Genomic DNA, 25,710 nt, shown 5'->3' on the forward strand with positions numbered 1-25,710 from the left:
TTGCCAGACTCCACAGATCAATCCCAACCTCGGTCAAATGAACCCCATCACTCCTCCAGTAGTTCCCCACTCCTGACTCCAAATCCCTGTGCCGCACACAAATGCCCCCATTCTTGGCCACAAAACGGGACACCGCCCGATTAACTTTGATGCGGGCCTTATTGACCCTCTCCACTGACCTAGCCAGCCGCAAATGCTTCCTTGGAACAATGTCCGACCACACTATCACTAAGCCGAGATAAGAAACCCACAAACACAACATATCGTGTTTGATATCCCGCACCAACTCACGAAAGGGGCGGACCCCCAAATCATTCCCACCCGCGTGCAACACCAAGACTTCTGGAACCCTATCCAGCCGAGAGTATGTCTGGAATTCCGCTAACACCCTGCTCCACAACATACCTCTAAATCCCAGCCAATGCAAAACCGGGTCCTGCCGCGGAATGCGCAACTGGCGACCGTCAGGGCGGACGTCCGCCCTCAAAGCCCCCCAATGCACGTAAGAGTGGCCCAACAACCACACAAGACACGGAAGCTGATCTGAAACGGAAAAGAAAGTTAGATACAAGCACACAAACGTTTTCACCCACTAACAACATGACTCATAACAAATGGGGGCGCACGTAAGACCTAAACCTGTTGGACTCCCAACGACCAATGCGCCGCACCCTCTCATTATCCAGCCCCTAGCGCCCCGCCTCAGTTGCTGCGCCAATCCTGAAGGAATGAGATGAGTAAGGGCCCGCCGCGACACTGACCGCCGCCAAGCATTTCTTAAATACTGCGCCAAATTGAAATCTGGACAAGAATGGCCCATCCTCGTGACATAGCAACGGCAACTCGGGAGACCCTACTTGTGGTTTAAAAACACGCATGCAAGCGACCGGACACATCGCCGATCCCGGAAGGGCGAACAAAACTATCCGCTTTCCTTTACCCAGTTGGTCAGTTTTTGACCGCCGCAACCATACCTCGAGATGATCCCCATATAAGCTCACCTCCCCCAGTCTCAACCCCCCTGCCCGCTTGGTACTAGGTGAAACCAGCTCGCCAATTCTAAGTGCCCCAAAGAACGCTAAGGAAAATGCTAACTGAAACAACTCCACCTCGGACGAAGAACGACAGACAGACACTAGCGATACGCCCAAAGAGATGAGAAGAGAAAACGACAAGGGCCTTCTACAATCCGCTTCGACCCTACCTCGACGCAGACCCTTTAAAGCCTGTCCCACTAAAAATTCTTTAGATACATCCCGAAAGCCCCGCAACTTAAAACCAAAAGCCAACGCAGAAATGAAACGATTCACCTTTGCCAACGAAAACCCCGCCTCCCAGGCGTCCCCCAACCAGTACAAAAGTGCCACCAACCTGTCTTGATCCGTGCTGACATTACCCAACTCTCTTACCCACTCATCCCACTGCTTCCAACAAGCAAAATAAGCACTCCACGTTGTGCGCACCAATGACCTTTCCACCAACCGCTCTACGGGACCGAGACCAGATCCCAGAGATGTTCCGGACAAGCCAAACCGAGACGATCCGCTCCCGGTGCCAATTGCCGAAATCGGTCCCACTGCGAGCGAGAAAGAGCATCAGCGATACAATTCCGTACCCCCGGCACATGCACCGCCACCACCCACGCGTTCAAAGACAAACACACCAAAACTAAATGTCGCAACAACTGAACTACCGGAGGAGAGGATGCAGTGATGTTATTAATGGCCAGCACCACCCCCATGTTGTCGCAGTAAAAACGAACCTTCTTATCCCTGAGCCTGTCCCCCCAAATGGTCGCCGCAACCACGATAGGGAACAGCTCGAGCAGGGCCAGAGTCCACTGGACACCCAGCTAGCCGGCCAGTTACCTGCACACCACGGACCACCCCCGTACGCTCCAAACCCACCTGCACCAGCCGCATCCGTAAAAATTTGCAAGTCACTCGTATCCTGCGCTGGAGCCATCCATAGCGAGCGACCGTTATACTGACCCAAAAAATCATCCCAAACCTGCAGATCAGCCCGATGCTCCTCCTTGAGCCGCACAAAATGATGTGGCGCACGAACCCCCGCCATCGCAGCCGCCAAACGTCTACTAAAAACCCTCCCCATTGGCATAATCCGGCAAGCGAAATTCAACTTCCCCAGCAACGACTGGAGATCCCGCAACGTAATTTTCTTTAACCTACAAGCCCGACGTACCTCCTGACTCAATGACCCTAGCTTATCCAAAGGAAGACGACACTCCATTGCCACCGAATCAATTTCAATTCCCAAAAAACAAATGGTCGATACCGGGCCCTCAGTCTTCTCTGGCGCCAAGGGGATCCCAAAATCCCTCGCAACCTTCTGCAATGAATGAAGCAAATTACCGCAAACGGGCGAACCCCCCGGACCGACGCACAAAAAATCATCCAGGTAATCTATCAAAGAGTCGACCCCGGCTACTCCCTTCGTCACCCATTCCACGAAGCTACTAAACGCCTCAAAATACGCGCAAGAAAGGGAACACCCCATCGGAAGACACCTATCCACATAAAAAGCCCCATTCCAAAAACAACCCAACAACCGTTGGCTTTCTGGATTAACCGGCAACAACCGGAAAGCCGCCTCAATGTCGGTTTTTGCTAACAGCGCGCCGGGCCCCGCAGCACGAACTAGCCCCACCGCCTTGTCGAATGATGTATACACTACGGAGCATAACTCGTGATCAATCCCATCATTCACCGACGAGCCCTTGGGAAACGATAAATGCTGAATTAAATGAAATTTCCGGGGCTCGCGCTTTGGCACAATACCCAATGGGGACACCACTAAATCCTTTATTGGCAGATCAACAAACGGCCCCGCCATGCGACCCAAGGAAACTTCTTTAAACAGTTTTTCCGACACGACCTCGGCATGCGAGTAAGCCGACTTAAGATTCCGCCGCGTAACCGGGACCTCATAAGGAGGCGGAGGAATAATGAAACCATCACAAAACCCTTCGTAAATTATCTTGGCCGCAACCCTATCCGGATACTCATTTAGATATGGGGCCATCCTTTCCACCCTCACCGGCGACAACCCCTTGACTAGCCGAGGAGGACTGGTTCCCTGACCGCTTCTTCCGCATACATTTTGCAGCCCCGTGGGATGAACCATTACATTCTGAACACACATGCTTGAACTTACACGTGGCCCCAAACTTACACTGGCCATCGTTAAATTGCCAGCAGAATCCCAGTTTTGCCCCTGAACCTTGCCCGGCCTGGCTGGACTGACCTCCTTGGCCGACACTCCCGGGAAAGGACTGCTTAACCGGAGCCGCAACCCTTAACCAAAGCGCAATATCCTTCTGGTCCCACCGAATCGCCGGCCGAACCGCCTTACGCTGACGGAATTGCTCGTCGTATCTTAACCACGCCTGCCCCCCGTATGCCCTGTGAGCCTCCCCAATAGCATCAAAATAGCAAAACAACGCCGAACAATTTTCCGGCGCCTTTTCTCCGATAACGCTGGCTAATATGGCAAACGCTTGCGACCAATTGACGAACGTCTGCGGGATAAGCCTATACCGCCGACGTTCCTCCTCCTCCTTCTTACTCTCGTCCCGCTTGCTTTTATCCAAGTTGAATTTAGCAAGCGGCAGAAGAGAAAAAATCTCCACATATTCGTCCTTCCAGATCCGCTCACGAACCTCCTGCTTTAAATGCGCCCCCAACGGACCTTCGAAGCAAACATACACCTCCCCGCGAGTACGATCATCAAGACGCACCCTATCGCCATATTTTTGCGCCTCGGTCTGCACTGATACCGCGACCGCCTCCTTAGACGCCACCAGCCCTTCCACCATCCCGGGACGCGACTGTAACGATCCAACCTCCCGGGGACCTTCCCAAACTACCGCCGGGGACACCGCCGTAACTACCGGCGCCGCCGCCCTATCTAGATGCCCGACCAGCTCCCGCAAGCAACCCACTAAATCCGCTAAACCCGCGCCGTCGCGCCCGACCGCGCCGCTACCGGCAGCCGATGCCACGCTTGCTGCCCCCCCCACGACACCCGACATAAAAATCGCTGGATACGGCAAAGACGGAGTTATGCACTCACCGGGCTGCACAGGCGCTGTGTTCCCGTCAGCCGGACCATCCTGACCTCGCCGAAAATCGTCCAGTTCGCCTTCTTCCAGATCCTATCTCGCAGACGACTGGCCATCCCACCGACATCTCCTACACGGGGACAACGACGCGCTGACAAATGGGCCGGCCACCTGCCGCCCGACCGCGGGGACCCAGACTTCCGACCGGACCTGTTGCCTCGTCGCCGCTGCAGCTCTAGGCGTCCTCCTTGATGGTCTCGATGAAGCCTGCCCCCTGGCCGGAACATCACCATGCGGGGCGGCCGTAGATTGTTCTCCGATTCTTGCATCCGATGGGGGAGGGGTGACAGGGAGCCTGGCCTGCGACCCCCTGTTTACCGCCAGACCTGGTCGCGGCTGAGGATTCCTGCCAGGACGCAGGGCCTGGGAAGAGGCGGCCCTCCCAGCTGCAGCGTCCTTTGAAGGGCTCCCCCTTCGACGCCGAGTCCGCGGGACCACCTCCGGGCTGAGGCGTTCTGGAGGGCGGGACCGCCAGGAGCGACGGGGAGACCCGGCCTGAGCCACCGTCGCCCCTGACGACGCTCTCTGCCTCATTCGAGCAGGAGCGGGTGTTGCCAACTCCCCCCCCCGCCGCCACATTAATAGCACTAGGGAGGGGGCCGGGGGAGGGGAGCCTGTCCCCCTGCGCAACAGACCTCGGGCGCCGGGCCTGACGTGGCGATGGTTCGGCCCCCGGGATTCTTGCCAGTGCAGCCACGGTCTCCTCTAGCCAGCCGGGACCGTGGAATGCAGCTGCCGCACACAGCGTTTCTGCCACAAAAGTCGCAACACATGCCTCTTTGATGTGGGTTTTACCTTCCCTTTGAATTCAATAGGGAAAACCCAAAGCAGAAGATCAGAGATTCTGCAACATAGGTTGACGTGCTGCGGATTAAAAAAACTCACCGAAGGTCAATTTATGAACGTTTTGTCGGTGGGTTTTTTGCGCAGTTTGTGGATGAGATTTGTTCCAATCTCATCCATTTTGCTGCTACTGTAATACGCTGCGGATGTTTCGCGATAAAATCCGTTCCAGAAAATCCACAGTGTTGACGTTTAGTGTGTTCCTTCCGAAGGGTATGTTCACACTGCTTACTTTTAGGCGTATTTTGGAGCGTTAAAAGCTCGTATTACGCTCCAAAATACGCTTGAAATACGCCTTCAGTTTCCCTGTTCATAAGAGGTGTATTTTTACGTCGCTAAATTAAAAATACGCCTCGTAAAAAGAAGTGGCACGTCATGCGTCTTTGGAGCTGATTTTCCATTGACACTACAAAAATTTGCCTAAAATAAACCAACCTTCAAAATGCGTTTCAAAATAAGCTCGCAAACACCAAATTCAGCTTCAAAATCATCTCCAAAAACACCTGGATTCAGGGGCTGCCTTCTCTTGAAATGAAACCCGTATTTTTCAGCCTCAATCATATGCTGTGTGAACATTCCCTGAACATTAAAATCAGCGTGCTGTTTGTGGCGCTTCTTTTTTTTTTTAAATATCCTTTTTATTGTCAGTTTTCACATTTTCTTACAAACATTTCACGTAAGAGTTACATCATGAGTGCGCAGCACTCAGCTGTCATGGGATTAACTTTTAAATTAAATTCAACATAACATATAAACACATCAACATAGAAAATATGGCATAATTGTCGATCTTCAGATGGACCAAACAAACATGACTCCCCCAACTCCAACACCACCTAGATCATCAATGAGTTTCCACTCATCCTTTCTCCCCCAGCTGGCTTACAGTTGCATCCTCCCTAAAACGCCTGCCAAGAGCTGCGTGCAGTACCACTTTGTGTACTGGAAAGGCCTAACAATTTCCGCTATTTCGGCTGTTGTACATTGCGTTTCTATAAATACTTGCCACTTATCAAATAGCTTCTTGGTTCCCGTTTCCTTCCGCCTTTCCACCTCCACCCTCTAAAGAACCAATAACTGTTTCAGCCGTGACACAATCATTTCTAACCCCGGCGTGTCTGCCTCTAACCAGTGACTCAGGAGGCATCTCAAAGCTACCAGTAGAATCGTGTGCACCAACACGGGAGGTGATCTTACTCCTCGAGCACCCTCTTCCTCTGGCGGCCGCGCTTGATGGAATAGTAGCGCTTGAGGCGTCATTGGGAGATTCGTTTTCCAATGGTCCTTAATATATTTCTGTACCATCCCCCAAAATCGTTTCGTATGTACACACCCCCACATTCCATGCCACAAATTCGTCAGTGGTGTATTGCACTTGGGACAACTTGTAATGCGATCAGGGAAAGATTGTGAGGGCAAGATATTAAAGCCATATATAGCTGTATGCATCAACTTGAAATAGGTTTCCCTCCAGCTCTCATTTATCACACTCTTCCGTACCGTCTCCCAACCTCCCAGTATGGTCTCTCCTATATCTGGATCCTGAGTCCACCGTTCCCAGCTTTTAAAACTAATCCTTAATTGCGGACGAACAAAACCCTCTCTCAATGCTCTATACATTCCTGAAATGGTCGCCCGCCCAGTTGTTGGACCTATGACCTCATCCAGAGTGTGCGTAGTAGCTTCCTTACTCAAATCCCTGAGCCTGGAGGTACAAAATGTTCGTACCTGAAGTACTTGCAAAAAATTGACTCTATCTACTATGGGTCTGAGTTTAGCTGTGATTTCCTCCCCAGTTAACCACCTCTTTTCCTCTGTATGCATAAGATCCCCTGCGCTACCAATGCCTACCCTCCCCCATGAGGCAATTCCGTCCCCCTTGTCCATTCCCGGTAAAAACTCCGGATGACCGCTCAACGGCATATACTTCGATAACAGGTGGGGTAACCCAAACTGCTTACGTACCACTTTCCAAGCTAGAACTGTATCTCTCAATACAATGGAGGTTTTGAGACGGCACGGAAGAGAAGCGATTCTACAATGTAACAAAGCTTTCAGGTTCCAAGGTGAAGCATACTCCCCTTCCAGATCTAAATTGGAATAATTACTTGTTTCATGAAGCCAATCTACTACATGACGCATAAGACAGACCACGTTATAACCCCTGACATTCGGAAAGTTCACACCCCCTTCTTGTTTGCCCATCATGAACTTGGTGAGTGCTATGCGCGGCCTTTTTCCTGCCCATATAAATTTAGTGAATGAAGCCGTCAATTTCGAGACATCCACATGCTTCAATAAGAGAGGTAGCGTTTGAAAGGGGTATAGCAATCTAGGAAAACTAACCATCTTGATCAGATGACATCTTCCCAAGAGGGACAACGGCAATTGGCCCCATCTAGTGAGTTCCGCTTGTATTTTTTTAATTAACGGGGGATAATTTAAGCCATACAGAGTGTCTGGTACCCTCCCTATTTTGATACCCAGATAGGTAATGCAGTGTTCCACCGGTGATATCCCGCAACCCAAGGATTGCCAAAAGGTCTTTGGCAATGGCCTGCCCAACTCCAGCAGTTCGCTCTTAGCTATATTGACTTTGTATCCCGAGCATTGCCCAAATTCCTGCAAAAATTGAAAAACCTTCCCTAAATGCTCCTGAGGGTTTGACATAAAAAGTATGACATCATCAGCGAACAGGGCTAATTTCACTGCACAAGATCCCACTTGAATGCCTCTGAACATATCCGATTCCTCCAAGAATCTGGCCATAGGTTCCAGTGCTAGATTGAATAGCAGGGGCGACAAGGGGCAACCCTGTCGTGTTCCTTTATGTAATTGGAAGGGATCTGATAGGAACCCCGAGGAATGAACGCGTGCTTGCGGGCTAGTGTAGACTCCCTTCAGGAAGACCCGGTAATCTCCCTGAATGTTCATTTTGTTCATTTTGTTCATTTTGTCTAGCACCATCCCCAGCCATTCCCATTGTATGTTATCAAAGGCTTTCTCTGCGTCTAGCGCTAAAAGTGCCGGCCTGGTACCTGGCTGGGGATCGTGCCTGACTGTTTCTAGCACCGTCAATACCTTGCGTAAATTTGTCACTGCAGCCCTGCCCTTTACAAAGCCTACCTGAGATTTTCCCACCAGTATGGGTAGATACATAGCCAGTCGATTGGCCAAAATTTTTGTGAGCAATTTCTGATCTTGATCTATCAGCGAGATGGGGCGGTACGACCCCGGGTCAAGAGGATTCTTCCCCTTCTTGGGTAACACCTTTATATGCGCTACCTTGGCCTCTGCTGGTAAAGCTCCCGTTCCTAGTAAAGTATTATAATATGCCACCAAGGTAGGGCTGATTTCTTCTCTCAGAGATTTGAAAAACTCCCCTGTGAATCCATCCGGACCCGGGGCCTTTCCGTTAGATAATGTTTTAATGGCGCTCCAAACTTCCTCTAGTGTAATCTCCGCGCTCAAATGGCCATTCTGCTCCTGGGTGAGCCCTGGCAACTTCACCTTCTCCAAAAATTCCCTCCCTTTTTGGAGATCTATGGGTGTTTCTGAGTAAAGGGCTTGGTAATATTTACTTAATATGGTATTGATTTTTTTTGGGTCCGAGGTAGGAGTTCCGTTTGATTCTTTAAGTGTTGAAATATGTGCCGGTGCATACCTCCCCTTTGCTAACCGCGCTAATAATTTGCCCGCCTTATTGCCGAAACGCATTAAATCAGCATCAAATTGGGACCGGTAAATACTCTCTCTTTTGTCCAACCATTGATCAAACTGTCGCTTGGCTTCCTTCCATTCCTCCCCCAATAGCATTGATGGCGAATGTAGGAATGCTGTGTACGCACGCCGTAATCTGTCGCTCGCTGCCTTGTATCCTTCGGTCGTCTTACGTTTAAGATTAGACATATACTGCATGATTTTCCCTCTTATTACCGCCTTGGCTGTACGCCAATACAATGACGGTTCCGAACGATGCGCTACATTATCCCCATCGAATTCCATCCACAACCCCTTAAGCTTCTGTGTAAAGCCCTCATCCTTTGCCAGAAAAGCGGGAAACCTCCAGATAAAATCCGTTCCTCTAGCTACTGTGTCGGCCAAGGTAATGGTAACCGGAGCATGGTCCGAAATAACTAAATCTTCAATTGCCGCTTCACGTAAACGTCGCGCCATTGCGTCACTAACTAACAAATAATCAATACGCGACCATGACTGATGAACATGAGAGAAATGTGTATATTCCCGCGCATCTGGGTGTAGACTCCTCCACGCATCTATTAGGGCCGTGTGTCTTAAAAAGTCGGGCAAGATCTTATCTCTATTTCTCTGCGAACTAGTCCCTGCGCTCCTATCCTCCTTTGAAGACCTTACAGTGTTAAGGTCTCCCCCTAAAATCAAAAACCTAGTGCGATCCTGCTGGAGTTGGGTTTCCAAGTGACCAAAAAAACCAGTGTTAACCGTATTTGGGCCATACACATTATGAATACTGATGGTTTCCCCTGCATGCTCCATCACTAGATGGATCCAACGGCCCTCGTCATCCCGCTCCTGGGACACCAGCGTAAACGCAAAGTTTTTATGTACCAGAATTATAACTCCCGCCTTACCCTCCCTTGCCGACGAGCGAAAAACCTGACCCACCCAGAACTTTTGCAAATACTTAAACTCCGGCTCGGATAAGTGAGTTTCCTGCAATAGGGCCACATCAGGATGCAATCGTTTCATGTGCCTTAAAAGTTTGGTCCGTTTCTGTGGGGATCTCAGCCCTTTAACGATCCAAGAAACTATTTTCATGTTATTGGACCGTGTTTAAGATGAGCTAAAGTGCCTAAAAGTTGTGTGGAGTCCAGGGAGTCAGATCCGTCTTTTCCCAAGAGCCATGTACAAACATTAACATTATCATTAACATCATAACCAAACCCTGGCTTGTAAGCCAGAACCAACAAGGCCAACCATCCCTTACCTAACAAAATCATAAAATCACCTGCGGCAAGGGTTAGCAGTCCCTTAATAACCACTGGTGTATGTGACTTCACTTTTTTCTGTTATGCCAGAACGCGCCCCTCCCTCCCCCTCCCCCCCCAGCCTGCCTATATGGCTCCTTCCATGAGGAAGTAACACCTGCCCTTGCCCCCTCAGTTTGTGGCGCTTCTTAGCGAACAAAACATTGCCGGAAGCATTCAGCGCTCTTTTTTTCAGCTTCCCATTGATTTAATTGGGTAGTTTCAGGCATATTCTGCTCCTACCGTGTTTCCCCGATAGTAAGACACCCCCGATTGTAAGACGTATCGGGGGTTTCAGGGGGGTCGGCTAATATAAGCCGTACCCCGAAAGTAAGACATATGTCTTACTTTCGGGGAAACACGGGGGTATTGCCGCCTCCTGCCCACTTCCACTCCCACTTAACGCCGAAGGACGGATATATCCGTCCTCAGCAGCTGCTAGTTCGCGCCGGAGGACGGATATATCCGTCCTGTGATAGCGCGGGTACTGAGACTGTACCCACGCGATCAGCGGCAGGAGCACGGCTGTTATACACAGCCTGGCTCCTGCTGCAACTGCCGGAATCGAAGCGCGCGCCGATTCCGGCAGTTTAACCCATTAAATGCCGCTGTCAATAGTGACAGCGGCATTTAATGTGTTTGGCAGAGGGGGGAGCTCCCTCTGTCACCCGATCGGCGCCCCCGCAAACAAATCGCGGGTCGCCGTCGGGTTTCCATGACAGCCGGGGGTCTAACAAAGACCCCCAGGTCTGCCTTCAGCATCTGCCTGTTAGGCGATGCCGGAGGCATGACCTAATAGGTTGCCTGTCAGTTTTACACTGACAGGCAATAATGCTTCGGTATACTAAGTATACCAAAGCATTATATATGCGATCGGCACATCGCATAGTGAAGTCCCCTGGTGGGACTAAAAAAAAAAATGTAAAACAGTTAAATAAAGTTTGTGAAAAAAAAAAATAAAAAATTTTTTGCCAATGTACGACATACCCCGAAAGTAAGACATAGTGGGGCTTTTGGGGATAAAAAGAAAGTAAGACACTGTCTTACTTTCGGGGAAACACGGTAGATAGCGTAGGAGCTTTTTTTTTAGCCTGCTTGATTTAGAGCTGTTTTCAATGCTGATTCTGATACGGAAAAAACGTCGGAATCAGCTTGCAATAAATGCAGTGTAAACAAGGCCTTAGGCCCCCTGCACACGCTGCAGATTTTGTTGACCGAAAATCATTTCTATTCATCTGAATGGGGTCTCAGAAGTCTATGGGTGCCCGATTACGGCTCCGTACTTCATGTGCATTAGGTCTAATATTACTATGAAATTGCGTTCAGTTAAATTCGTACTTTATATCATAGACCTCTATTATAATGATATGTGGTTTCTATTATTTACACTCATAGGATTATGTTCATCATTTCTTCACCAGGTGTGTTCCTGCCGGTGGGATTGGTGTTACAGCCATGGATGGGGTCAGCAGCGATGGCAGCCTCGTCTGTCTCTGTGGTTTTGTCCTCTCTACAACTGAAGTGGTAAGTTCTGATCTGTTCAAAGGCCACATGAAGTGTTCAGGGAAGTTGGTAGAGCAGGAAAGAGACTCATCGTTCAAGAGAAAAAGTATGTAGTGTGAAATAGAAACCCCCATTTACTACTCCATTAGTGGTCAACCTCAAGCCTTTTCCACGGCCGATTTGCATCTGTGCGGGACCCAATTTCACAGATTCTTCATGAACTTGAGTCTATTGAGGGATCTGTGAAAATGGCAAAAATAGGACATGTCCTATTTTTCACGTGCCGTTCACTCGGTCTGTTAAAACAATGGTCGTCTGAATAGCCCCATAGAAATACATTGATTTTTATACAGCTGTGAGACGGCCATTAAAAAACATCCGATTTCCATGTTTGTGTGAATAAGGCCATAGAGGATCTAACACATGCTCTAACTTAATGGGTCTGTACAGCTTGCAGACTCCCTCTAACGTTTATTTGTGTGACAATTTCTACAAGGAACGCAACCCATCTAAATGGTATATTTATATGTAAACCACTATAACATTGCAATTCAAACTGTGCGTTTTGCTCTGTCCTTCGGTTTCGTGCTTACAGCTTCACATTAATCCCATAGGACCCATTTATTGCAGCTTAGTTTCATCTGTATTTTCTGACATTAGAGCAATAATGGGATACAATTTCCATAGATAATGAGATCTGAAGAAGCTTTTTATCTGCTTGTGTAACTGTATTACCATAATAATACTAAGACCCTTTGAACATTTATATAAATAAACATTAGTGACTGTAGCTGTGTAACAACCCAGACAAATGTACATTAAAGGGCCTTTTACATAGGCCAATTATCGTGCAAATGAGCGTTCACTGATCTTTTAGGGTAGGGACACACACAGTGTTAACACTGCGGATTTTCCGCAACAAATTTAATTGGGGAAAATCCGCAGCGTAGTACAGTAGCAGCAGAGTGGATGAGGTTTTACTGTGGGCGGAGTCTGTGTTGTCTGTATGATGCTGTCCTATCGGCGTCATGCAGCTTCCCCCCCTTCCCTGCGCAGCGTGATCTCAGCTTCTATCGCGGGACCACGCTGTGCAGGGAAGGGGGGAAGCTGCATGACGCTGATAGGACAGCGTCATACAACCAACACAGACGCCGCCCCCAGTGAAAGCTCAGCATTACCTCCCCTTTGGCTAGTATAGCCTCATTAACATTATAAGAATATGGCTCATGACCAAAGTAATAAACGGATTGGGATACAAATTACCCTGACATGATCAGCGTGGCAGCGCCTATGACATGAGGTAAGAAATTGGGCTTAACTGAATTTATGACAGGTCCTCTCCAAGGGTTCAGTCACATGTTGTGCATCCGCATCGAAAAACGCATCAAAAAGTTGTAAAAACACACATGCGGTTTTCAAATGCGGTTCTAACTACACTTTAACGTGTAAATGGACCCTAAATTAAATTACTGCTTGCAAAACTGTCACTGGTTTTATATTCTAAGGTTAACGTCAAATGAAATGGCACTGACCCGGCCGTGACCAACAATCGAGCCAACACCATGTTCGGCGCGACTGTCAAATAGCCGGTTAATGGTCACGTGTTGTCGTGGGTAAAACGGCCCTTTTCCTGCAAAATCATGCAGCCATTATGAATACACCCTTTATGGCTGCAAGATTTTGCAGGTAAAGGGTCTTTTTACCACAACAACGCGCGGCCAATAACGGGCTATTTGACAGCCGTGATGAACATGGTGCAGGTGGGGTTGTTGGCCACATTGAGGCCGAGTCGGTGGAGCTCCGTGTGGTCTTACCCTTTTACTGAAAAACTTTTCTAAATGAAGGATTTCTCTGATTTACACAACCTTGATATATATATTGTGGCATGCTGAGCGAATACAGGTTATAAATATATATATGTATATCTGTATTCGTTAAATCTGATGGATGCTCGGTGATATCTGTTGAAGTGTTATGTTTCCGTTTCCTACAACGTTTATATTACGGTTCCCCAGCAGACCGCATTGATCGCAGAAGATCTCCAAGTAAATAGGTCAGATCAGGAAGACCCACAATCTCAGATGGGGTTATACAAGCAGAACAACCTTGCTTAGCATTAGATGGGTACATGTTATGACACAGATTTACAGTGCATCGAACTTATTTAGTGATCGGCCCATCGTAGAAGTGCGTGTGGACTCCATCCCTTCCGTAAATCTAATAGAGAGATGATGTTAAGATTGACCTCTATGACATTTCTCTTGTCTTTCTCTCACTTTCAGCTACAGGAAGACAGACTCAGATAGCTATGAAGCTCGAGCCCAGGGGCTCATGAAGCCACTTACACCCTCACAGATAAGTGTTCATGTTGGGATGGATGACCGGAGAAGGGATATCCCAATGACCGGTACCTGGGACCAGATCAGCTACATCAGCCAAGTGTCATCCAGCAGGACTTCTCGACAAAGTTCATTAGCCGGAGACAGACAGGACAAGTGGTCTCTCTTAGTCAATGAGGCCGATGATGATCAGTTTATGTAGATTTGTAGTCTAACACCAGGAGAAAAATGACCATTGTCTGTATTAGGCCTAGTTCACACAGCGTATTTTTTTTGCGCTGATTTTGACGCAGAAACCGCATTGGAATCAGCTACAAAAAATTACTCAAATTTCCCTCCATTGATTTAGATGAGCGTTAGAGGCGTTTTTTTCTTCGAGCGTTTTTAACTGCTCATGAAAAAAAAAAGGGTCATGACCTTTCTTGGAGCGATTTCCGCTTCTGAACCTCTATTGAAATCGATGGGGGAAAAAAAAAACCATTCATTTGGAGTGTTTTTTTATACAATTTTTACAGCATTAAAACGAAGGAAAAAAAGGTACACACATAAAAAAAAAAAGTTCAAAAAAGCCTTCAAAATTTATTTCTAAATGTATTTCAAAATATGCTTCAAAGATCTGGCAGAAAAGTTTGAGGCAGATTTTTTCTGCCTGACAAAAAACTGTGAACTAGGCCTTAAGGGGACTATTATGTTTTGTATTCATCACATTCAACAATTATCTGTTGGTTAAAGTGTAACTAAACTTTTTAAAAACTTTTGTCATGTCATAGTAACATCAGAAGTTTTGATCGGTGTAGGTCCAAGCACTAGTCCCGCACCAATCGCTACAACGAAGCAGCAGAAGCGCTCGTGTGAGCGTGTGCCGCTTCATTTATGATCGACTTTCCTCGGAGTGGTGTACGGGCTCAATAGAAAGTCTATGAGTCTGTACACCGCTCACTCTGCTTTCCAAGGAAAGGGGATCAGGAACTAAGCGGCACAGCGCTCACCCGAGCACTTCTGCTGCTTTGTTTTAGCAATCAGTGTGGGCCACAGTGCTCACTATGACATGTCAAAAGTTTTTAAAAAGTTCAGTTACCCTTTAATGGTTTGGTATTTTGCACAAAATTGCTGCGGCCAGATGTTACTTAAAAGTTTATAGCAAAATATGAGAAAGCTTACACAAAGTTTTGTATTGTGGTGTTTTTTGCAGCAGAATATATTTTTTTCAAAACACAGCATGCTTATTGTATGGAAATTTTTTGGACCTTTTTCCATAGGTTCTCTATAGGACATCGATAAAAATGCATGTACAAAATAACACTAAATAAAATACACCCCAAGAAACGCACTTAAAAAACCATCACTAAAACTGCACGAAATAATGCAAGTTGTTTTTTACATGGGTTTTAAAAACGCTAAAAAAAGTGTGAGTGAAGAAGGTCTAAAAGAGTTTTCCCACAACAGAGATGTATTGCATATCAAGATTTACAGTGGCGGATTAAGAAGACCATGGGCCCTGGACACACACGAGTATGCACATTATACACATATAAAGTACACACACGAGTATGCACATTATCGACATATAAAGTACACACACGAGTATGCACATTATACACATATAAAGTACACACACACGAGTATGCACATTATAAAGTACACACACGAGTATGCACATTATACACATATAAAGTACACATTGTAAACACACATGCACTTACCTTTTATGTAGGATATTTGTGAGTCTTCACTGCAGCTCTTCTCCTGCTCACAGCCCGACACAGAGCCCGCCGACAGTCTCCCCTCCCCCATGTCCCGACAGCTAGCAGCAGGAGGAGAGATGTTTAGAGCAGGGAAGGGGGGCTGGAGGGGGAGCTTCTAAAGCAGCAGAGACCACGGCTGCTAAGTAGGAGCGAAGCTCCCCTCATCTCATGACAGGTGCGGTCCTGGCACCGGGGCTCCCTCCGGTGCTAACGACGCCACTGGGCATGAGGGGGTTCGGGTGGCAATGGGCCCCCTGGGAGTCTCGGGCCCCGCGCGACCGCCCGAACCGCCCTAATGATGATCCGCCACTGAAGATTTAATGAAAATAAGCTGTAACTGAGACATTTTTCATGAGCCTTGCATTTTTTAAATAGTGTGAGAACATGTCCCACCCGCTGTACTGATAAATTTATTCCAGAACAGTCATAAAGAAATAACACGTGTTTCGAAGGGTTCACATAGCAAGTGCTAGTGGCTAAGGCTACATACACTTTCCATAGTCGTTTAAAAATCACTAAAGTCAAGTGAATTAGTAGATTTATTTTTTTACTCACTACTTTATGGGGTTTCTGTGCAAGTTAAAACATTTTTCCCACCATAGGGTAATGGAAAAATTGCTTGGTAATGTTTTGATTACTCAGCTGGGGAAAAAAAAAAGTCTTACTACAAAAAGGGTGTTTTGACTATTTTTTTTCATGTGTTTTTAGCCTTCCATTCAATTAAATGGGATACACTATGAGTAAAACGCGCCATAAATTGACATGACGCTTTATTTTTTTACACAAAGCATAATGTAACTACACACGTGTAAAAAAATTGTGACTTATGTACTAATGGCGTGCTTTCCAAAGACATGAATGGGAAGCTTTAAGCAGGTGGTATTTTTTACGTGTATTATGCCGCATAAAATATGTCGAAATACACACAAGAAATTGCTGAAATAGTCTGAAATATACGTGGCTAATTTTAAGAGAAAACAGCAATCTTATTCGCAGCATATTTTTTGAGCAAATGGGAAAGACTTCAATGGCAAAAATCAAATTGTGAAAGTGACGTCACTTCTTTTTTACTAAGCATATTTTTACGCAGCGTTTTTTAATTCAGCGGCATACAAATTTCCTTCATATGAACAGCATACTTCCCATTGAAATGAACGAGAAGCAGTTTGCAGGCACATATCAAGTGTATTTCGGTGCGTAATACAAGCTTTTTACGCTCCGAAATACTCCTGAAAATATGTCATAGGCAACCTTGGTGAGGCAGAGATCTACTGTAATAATACGGATGGATCTTAAAGAGGACCTGTCACTTGGTTATATAAGTTGAACCGGTTTACTGACCTGAATAGCGCTGTTTTTCTTTTTTTCCTGGACTGCCCTTTCCAGCGATATGACCCACTGTTGTGTTGGCTCCCTCTATGTCAATTTGCTGTAGTTAGCCAACAGGGAGTGACCTACCCTCTAGCTGCATGGCGCTGATTGGTCAGCATCAGAGGCAGGGAAGCTAGCTCCACCCTGTTGGCTAACTACAGTTAATTAGCATAAAGGGACCCAACACAACAGTTGGCCATATCTCCGGAACGGGGAGGGGTCCAGGAAAAAAAAAGAAAAATAGCTCTGTAATCAGGGAGACAGCGCTATTCAGGTCAGTTAACTAGTTCAACTTATATGACCGAGTGACAGATCCCCTACCGTGATATAAATTTATTTTTTCACAAAGAAAAGAAGCTGCGCTGTTTAGGACATACATTGTGCTTATACAAGATGTTATTTTCACCTGATGATTTTTAGATTTTTGACAAATATAGATGTTCCAATCACATTGTACATCTGCAAAAAATATTATTTTTTTTTAAAAAAAAGGAGCCAAAACACAACATATTTTCACCGAAGAACTAATTTGTTTGAGTAGAGGAGGGAAGAATGTGTCAGTCAGTATGGTAACAAATAAAATGGTAACCAAAAAAACAGAGGCTTCCTGTGGACTAATGTGATAACAATTACACTGTTTTAAGCCCCTATAACACCTGCCGATTTTGGCTGGCGCAGCGAGCGCTAATCAATGAGACATCATTGATCGGTGCTCATTTGCTCCTGTCACAAGGTGGTATGGATGGGGACAAGCCGATCACTCCTCCCCATACATTATTATCATGTCAGCACTGCGTCTCCCCAGGGAGATGTGCTGCCGACAATGATAATATTTGACTTTTTTAAAACGATACGACCAGCAGATGATTGAGCGTTTGCTCGTTCATATGCTGATCTCTGCCCTGTTTACACAGGGCAATTATCGGCAACGAGCGTTCTATGAATGCTTGTTTGCCCGATAATCGCCCAGTGTAAAAACCCCTTTAGTCCACAACTTGTGGACTAAAGTGCCCTCATTTTTTAACTAATTCATGACCTCTCAAAGATCTACCAGAATATCTCAATCTATTGCTAGTATCTATTGATCTCAATCTATTGGTAGTATCTATTGATCTCGATCTATTGGTAGTGTCTTTTGATCTTGATCTATTGGTAGTATCTATTGATCTCGATCTATTGGTAGTATCTATTGATCTCGATCTATTGGTAGTATCTATTGATCTCGATCTATTGGTAGTGTCTTTTGATCTCGATCTATTTCTACGTAGACAGTAGACTTCAGAGTATGTGTAAAACTAATAGAGAATAGGAGGGTCCCTCCAGCTCACCTGAATATAGTAATCACACTGTCTGTAGCGCTCGGGTCCTCGTGTCGTCACACGTAGTGGATAGACTAGGAAGGTATAGGAATGGATCCAGCGCTGAGACCAGGTATATCAGTTAAAATCAGAAACTTCTTCCAAGTTTTATTTTGCAAAAAAAAAGGGATAGAAAGCCGAGACTCAGGACGCAGATCGCGTCTGAAACGCGTAGGCACCCACCTATTCTCTTCAACTAGCCATTGTACTCTGAAGGAACACAGATTGTCTATTTTTAAACTACCCCTTTTTTTTTGCAAAATAAAACTTGGAAGAAATTTCCGATTTTAAGTAATATACCTGGTCTCAGCGCTGGATCCATTCCTATACCTTCCTTGTCTATGTGTAAAACTGGTATGTACTGCCATCTAGCGGTTATTATCGGCAAACACATTGTCCATTAAAAAAACCACACTCCTCGACATTAAAATTGCAACACCTAGAAGGAAAAATTTTGGAATGGTGGAAATCACAGGATCAATAGACATGTTAATGATATGCAAATGCTAAAAAATGAGACAAAATATTCCAAACATCTTGATTTATTCAGTATCGAGTATGAGCGCCACGCACAGAACTTCACGCACTTACATGCATTGGCATGCTATCAATGAGGTTATTAATGGTTGTCTGAGGAATGTTATGCCAAGCTGAATGCACTTGGACACGCAAATCATCAAGATTGGCTGCAGGCAGCGCTATTTGCAATTGCTGACCAATGACGTCCCAGATGTGCTCGATGGGAGACAAGTCCGGAGACGCTACAGGCCATGGTAGCACATTTAGGCCACGCAGGCTGCTCACAGTAGCACAAGCAACATGCGGCCTGGCGTTGTCCTGTTGAAAAACGGCTTCTGGGACACTTTGGAGAAATGGCCGTACCACTGGTTCCACGACCAAATCAATGTAACGCTGAGTGTGTACCTGAAATGAAGACGGGGTCCGGCTACCGTACATTATGCCACCCACACCATAATCCCTGCTATCATTGGGTCCGAGACAAAAGCGGGACTCATCGCTGAAGAGGATAGACCTCCATTTCAGCCTCCATTGCCATCTCGCTGTGCACCATGATAGCGTTTGGGAGCTGTGGCGTGTGGTCAATGGAACACCTGTGGCTGGACGTCTGTCTCATAGCCCAATGTCGTGCAAACGCATTCTGATGGTTTGCGTCGACACTGGTTGTCACCCTACTCTTGGGATGTTATGTCCAATTTCACTTGCAGTACAGAATGGATCACTAGGCGCCATTATTTAACCCCTTAACGCAATATCACTTAACTGTACGTGATAAGGGTTGAGGAGAAGTATGGAGCGCGCTCACGGGCTGAGCTCGCTCCATACACAGCGGCTGACGGCTGTGTTACGCAGCCGACACCTCATGGCAACGGGCAGAATCAAAGATCACTTTGAGTCCGCCCGTTTAACACCTTAAAAGCCGGGGTCAATCGCGACTGCAGCATTTAAAGTGTTAGAATCAGTGGGGCGCCCCCTCCCCGCGGTATGATCGGCCAGTAACAACGGTCGTTATGGAGCAGCCTGGGGGCCTAATAAAGGCCCCCAGGTCTGCCATCTTTGTACTCGTTTGAAGCTCTGCCTCCGGCAGGGCGTCAAAGGAGACTGTCAGCATCACAATATACTGCAATACATTAGTATTGAGGTATATCATGCAAGCGATCCGACAATCACTGCTTCAAATCCCCTGAGGGGACTAATAAAAAAAGTAAAAAGTATTAAAAGTTGAAAAAACGAAAAAACTTTTTCACATTATTTCCCTAAATCAATGTTAAAAAAAAGAAAAGTTAACATAACTGGTATCGCCGCGTCCATAAAAGTCTGAACTATCACAATATAGTGTTGTTTAACACGCTCGGTGAATGCCGTAAAAAAAAGAAATCTATATTTATATATATATATATATATATATAAAAGACCTGAAAATTGCTGGTATTTGGTCACCTTAGTGCTCCAAAAAAAGGAATATAGCGACACAAAAGATTTTTTTAATTTAGCAAATAGTTTTATTTTTTTAAAAGTGGTAAAACATAAAACAAAACGTATAAATTTGGTATCGCCGTAATCGTATGAACCTGTAGAATAAGGTGAATATGTAGTTTTTACCGCCTGATGGATGCCGTAAAAACAAAACCCCCCCAAAAAATGACATAATCGCTGTTTTTTGCCCATTTCACCCCACAAATATTTTTTTTTCAGCTTCCCAGTACATTACACGGTACAATAAATGGTGCCATAACAAACTACAACTTGTCCCGCAAAAAACAAGCCCTCATATGGCTATATAGACAGAAAAATCTAAAAAATTATAGCTTTTGGAATGTGGGGAGGAAAAAACAAAAAATCAGAAAAATGGCTGAGGAGGGAAGGGGTTAAATCAGACGATCCGTCCGTGCAGAGGTTCGCCCCCACGCACCTCTTGCTGTCATTCCTGTTCGTCGCTCTCCCAACCTCCAGAACACGCAAAGTTGAACAGTTCTGACATCTCGGCGTAGGCGCGTAGCGATCTGACGGAGTGATAAACCAACGCCTCTCAGTTTAAGGATTCTGTCCTTCTCAGTTTGCGACAAGTGGCGATAACTGGCACATCGATGAACAGGAGGCGTCGCAAAATCATCCCACACCACTTCATCCGATTTTTAAGGTTTCATGTGGCTGAAAAAACTTTGCTTTGAATCCGTCTTTTATCCCTCATCCCACATGCCACAGATTGGAGCTATGTGCTTGAAAATGTGAACTTTGTGACACTTGTTACTTCCTCGATTTGCATAACCTTGCGCTTGCCCTTCTTGGTGTTGCAATGTTGAGGATTGTATTTTAGGCCGCAGGGGAGCTGTATATTTATTGCCGGGAACGGGATTGATTCCGGTCAGGAAATTCTTTCCCAAAGGTGTTGTTTGGGAAGGTTTCACTGCTTTGCCCTGATAGGATCCCATCCCGTTCTTGGCGGAGATTATACGGCTTCCATACAGACTGCTGTTGTGACTGTCTCGTTGGGACCTAATACACATTGCAAATTTGGCACAGCACATAAGGCTGGGGCTACACACTGACCCTTTGTAGTGCGACAGCTCCAATTTCAAGCTTCAATAGCCACTGTCATGAGGGTAACACGTGTTACTATTTTTAGCCCCTTTGTTTTGTATTGATATTTGTTGCATGGAAAAATCCTGAACGTTGTATGTACTCTATGTATTCCTATGGACTTCACCCATATCATGATGCTTTGTGGAGAATATGACATTTTACAGCAATTCCGAGTACAGAAATATCCCCTGAGCCGCAGCTAGTCATACATATCCCCTGCAAAGGCCTCTCAAGAGAAAATGAATGGCCAACCACCTTCAACTAGATGCCCAAGTCCAGCAGAGCGAGGGTTGCTCTTTGTTAGTGGCTCTCCGCCCCGGCATGCCCTCTATGAGACGAGGGCTTGTCCTGGTGAGTCAAACCCTTTAAACAGTGACACTATTTCATCAGAGAGCAAAATTTCATTATAATCTTAAGAATATAAAACCAAAATCAAAACCTATTTATTTTAAATGTTGTAATACAATTACAATACAATAACATACCAAGATCCCCTCAGGGAAATTATTATTTGAGGAAGAATATAAAATGTGGAATCTGTTACAATACTATGACTGCAATTTTGTGTTAAAAAAGACAAAAGTATAATAGGTATGATACCTTTATTGGCTAACCATAAAAGTTCTATATGCGGCTTTCAGAGCACACAGGCTCCTTCTTCAGGCAAGTTTACAAATGAATGACTTGGAAAAGAGCACAACATTTAAGATGTTACACAAAGACAATTAGTACATGAAGTGATATATCATTAACCCCTTCACGACGGCCGTAAGGGTACTTATGTCAGAGCGCTGCCTTTTCACGGCACTGTGACATAAACCCGGCACGGGTGTCTTGTGCTGGCTAGAGCGGGTGTCGGGCTGTCCAAAGACAGCCGGGCACCTGCTCTAATGGGCGGGATCTATATCAACATCGATCTCACCCGTTAAAGCCCTTAGATGGTGCGCTCAATAGCTAACGCTGCATCTAAGTGGTTTTGGGGGAGGCTGCTCCCTCTCTCATCCCACTGGCACCCTGCTATTGCAATCGCATTGTGCCGATGGCTTCTATGGCAGCCGGGGGCCTAACAAAGGCCCCCAGGTCTAGCTGTAGTGGATGCCTGCTAAGCCATGCCTGAGGTGCATGTTAGTTTTACACTGACAGGCAATAATACGCTGCAATAAAGAAGTATTGCAGTGTATTATAAAAGCAATAAGAAGATCGCATAGTGAAGTCCCCTAGAGGGACTAAAAATCAAAAAGTTTAATAAAGTTAATAATAAACTTATTAACTTTCCCGGAACGGAAAGCCAATGCTGATGTGAACAGGCCCTCATAATTAAAAAACTCAGGACAATATGCAATAATAGGGGGCACTATACATTCATGTTGCTTTTGTGTATCTTTCTTGAGCTTTCTCAAGCCTGAGAAAGTCCCACACTTGGGTCGAAACGTAGCTGTCTGTCTGTTGATGACACATTTTGATACCTTGAAACAACGTGTGTTGCGGTCTCTCTATTTTCTTATCTTTATGAGTGTCAGAGATATTAGAGCAGAGAAATTGACATTCACATCCTCCTGATGGCATGGACAAGCAGTCTGAAACCCTAGCCACGTTATAATACATTCCCTAAGGCTCCTGGATTTCCCAGGCCTCTACACATCCACCTATAGAAGTAGATTCCTTTTGCCAAACAGATGTCTGCAGTGATGATCTCTGACAGCAGAGAAAGTTTGTCTGTCACATATAGTCATACTTCCTCACTAATGTCTAGGATCAGAAAAAAGAAAAATTATGCTCTGCCGTTAAACACGTTAAACACCACGGGCAGTACCACATTTAGCCATTTGTCATGATTCGAACCCAAAGGCTCCTATGTCACAGGCAGTAGTTCTTCTCGTATTTGTGTATCAAACTTGGCTCATTTACTCTCCACATCTTTGCCTTTACGATACAAACTATTCCCACATATCTGTATACCGAACTTTGATTGTTTCTTGACCACGTCTCTGCCTTACCCTACAAACTTATCGCTTATCTGTGTACCGAGCCTGTACTGTTACTTGACTACTCTTGCTAATATCACCCTCCGTCCAGTTTATTTCAGCCACTGTACTCCGAATCTTCTTCCAGACCTTGACAGAATCGTCTGGACCCAATATGGAGTCTGCTGGAACAAGTGCTTTGACAAGGGTGAGGCAACAAATTGCCGAACTACAATAATTTCATGCCACCTATGAAGAAAAATGTTTTAAACTACAAAATGTAGTGCGAGATTAACAAAGACAGATTATTGAATTGCAAAGACAACTTCTGGATGTGCATGGCTTAGCCACTGGTTCACGTTTACGCATGCAACTACTATCAAAGTTCAGTGGTGATCATCGCCATTACCCAGGTCTCCATAATAAGGCCACATAGATTTTAAATGCATCCTGCTTTATTTACCAGTGAAAAGAAAAAAAATATTGTTTATAATCAATCTTCTGACAGATGAAGCTCTATGGTGCGCCTTTTTGTAATATAGAAAGAATAGTAATATTTGAATGGTTCGGATGACCACTGCTAGGAATCAAGTCGTTGTGCCACAGCCGAAGCTAAACTGCATAATCTGCGGCAAGGAAAACACTTTGCTGAATACACAGCTGAATATCGTCGCTGGGTAACTGATACCACGGGGCATCTAGCAGCTCAGAAGAGCCAATTTCGGGGTTTCAAAGCAGGTGATGCAAAATCTTTCTGGAGTGAAAACCCCAGATGAGTTGGAGGGCTTATTTATGACGCGAATGAATGTTTTCCAATATACTTTCTGTAATAATTTTTCAACAGTTTTCAAGATCTCTGCTTGTTGTTATTCAGTAGGAACATTCATTGTTTACATCCAGTGGATACAATTCTGTCCATGGTCATAGTTCAGTGCCAAAAGCAACGCCCAAACTAGTTGGTATTAGTGCCTGTTTTTTTTTTCAGCTTCCCATTGATTCGAAGTGCAATGTTAACTACGGCACTTTTCCTATTAAAAGCAATGGGAGCCAAAAGCGAGGCCTTATATAAATGGTAAACATTTACCATTCTATAACTAATATGCAAATTCATCTGTGCCGCATAACGGACCCCTTGTAAGAAGTATAACTTCAGAAGAAAGCGAGGCATCATACAACTATGTAAAATGAGAAATGGGAATGTCATTACTTTGAAATTATAGTGGGGGGGGGGGGGCACAAAAAAATCAATATGCTCTATATATTATTCCTGTACTTTGACATCACTGTTTATGATCCGTTCTATGACATCACTGCGTGCATTATTCTAGTATTATAATGATGTGTTTATGATCCCTGTGCTGTGACATCAGTTTATTGCTCCTGTACTGTGACATCACTGTGTTTATGATCCCTGTGCTATGACATCACTGTGTGCATTATTCTTAAATTACGATGCTGTATTTATTAACCCTGTGCTGTGACATCACGGTTTATTATTCCTGTACCGTGACATCACTGTCATAAGATGTATAATGTTTAGGCTAGGGACCCATCTGAATCAGGTTGCCACGTCTTAGCAGATGCGCGCGCGCAATTTGATCACAATGTGAGCTAAGAATCTCACATTTAGGCTAGGGCTACAGTGCGACTTTGGCTGTGACACATGTCGCACACCCAAAGATCGCTGTGTTGCGCTGCCTGCATCGCAGGTAATGAAAGTGAATGTGGTCGCTTTTTCAACCCACAAGTTGACACCACAGTCGCAAGGGAGCCAAACACGCTGGACTTTTTGCGACTATCATGTCGCGGCAACTTGCGGTTTGCAAAGTAACTGCATTCACCTTCATTACTTGCGGTGCGGTTAGCACTACACAGCGATCTTTGGCCGTGCAACCTGTGTTGCGGCCAAAGTCGCTGTGTATCTCTCTCTAATAAGTATAGTAAATAAAGCAGGAACGCAATTTAAAATAATGTCAATATTAATATATAATATAGAAATGTTTGTATATATCATAGTGTCCTTTGTTAGGAGGTGCTATGTGTCATCACTGTGTGCATTATTTCCATACTGTGACATCACTGGGTGGAATAACCTTTGCTATGACTTTGCAGTGTTTATTATGACATCACTGTGTTTGTTAGTCCTGTATTGTGAGATCACTACGTTACAGATTTTGTCTAGAAACTTCATCTTACGCCTCTCAAAGTATTGTAATCCAAGTTTGTGTCTGTCTCTCCTCTCCTAAATGAAGTTGAGAGAAACCAATGAATATGGCTCTCTGTAGAGGGCTGCATCCCCATTTTAGAGGGCTGCATCCCCATTCTAGTTTTTGGTGGG

At 45.5% G+C, this 25,710-nt stretch overlaps 1 protein-coding gene across 5 annotated transcripts in view; it reads left to right on the plus strand.

Annotated features, from left to right (window-relative positions):
• ATP7B (ATPase copper transporting beta) overlaps positions 1-15,052 on the plus strand; it is a 127,516-nt gene extending 112,464 nt beyond the window's left edge. For all 5 annotated transcript variants that reach the window (XM_075851769.1, XM_075851768.1, XM_075851770.1 and 2 more), the window contains 2 exons: positions 11,412-11,514; positions 13,776-15,052. In XM_075851769.1, the coding sequence (XP_075707884.1) occupies positions 11,412-11,514; positions 13,776-14,034 (362 nt within the window). In that variant the 3' untranslated portion in view covers positions 14,035-15,052. The remainder of the gene's footprint in view (positions 1-11,411; positions 11,515-13,775) is intronic.
• Positions 15,053-25,710: the final 10,658 nt, after the last annotated feature.

This window comes from Rhinoderma darwinii, chromosome 2, assembly GCF_050947455.1.
Source record: "Rhinoderma darwinii isolate aRhiDar2 chromosome 2, aRhiDar2.hap1, whole genome shotgun sequence".
NCBI classification, from domain to species: Eukaryota; Metazoa; Chordata; class Amphibia; order Anura; family Rhinodermatidae; genus Rhinoderma; species Rhinoderma darwinii.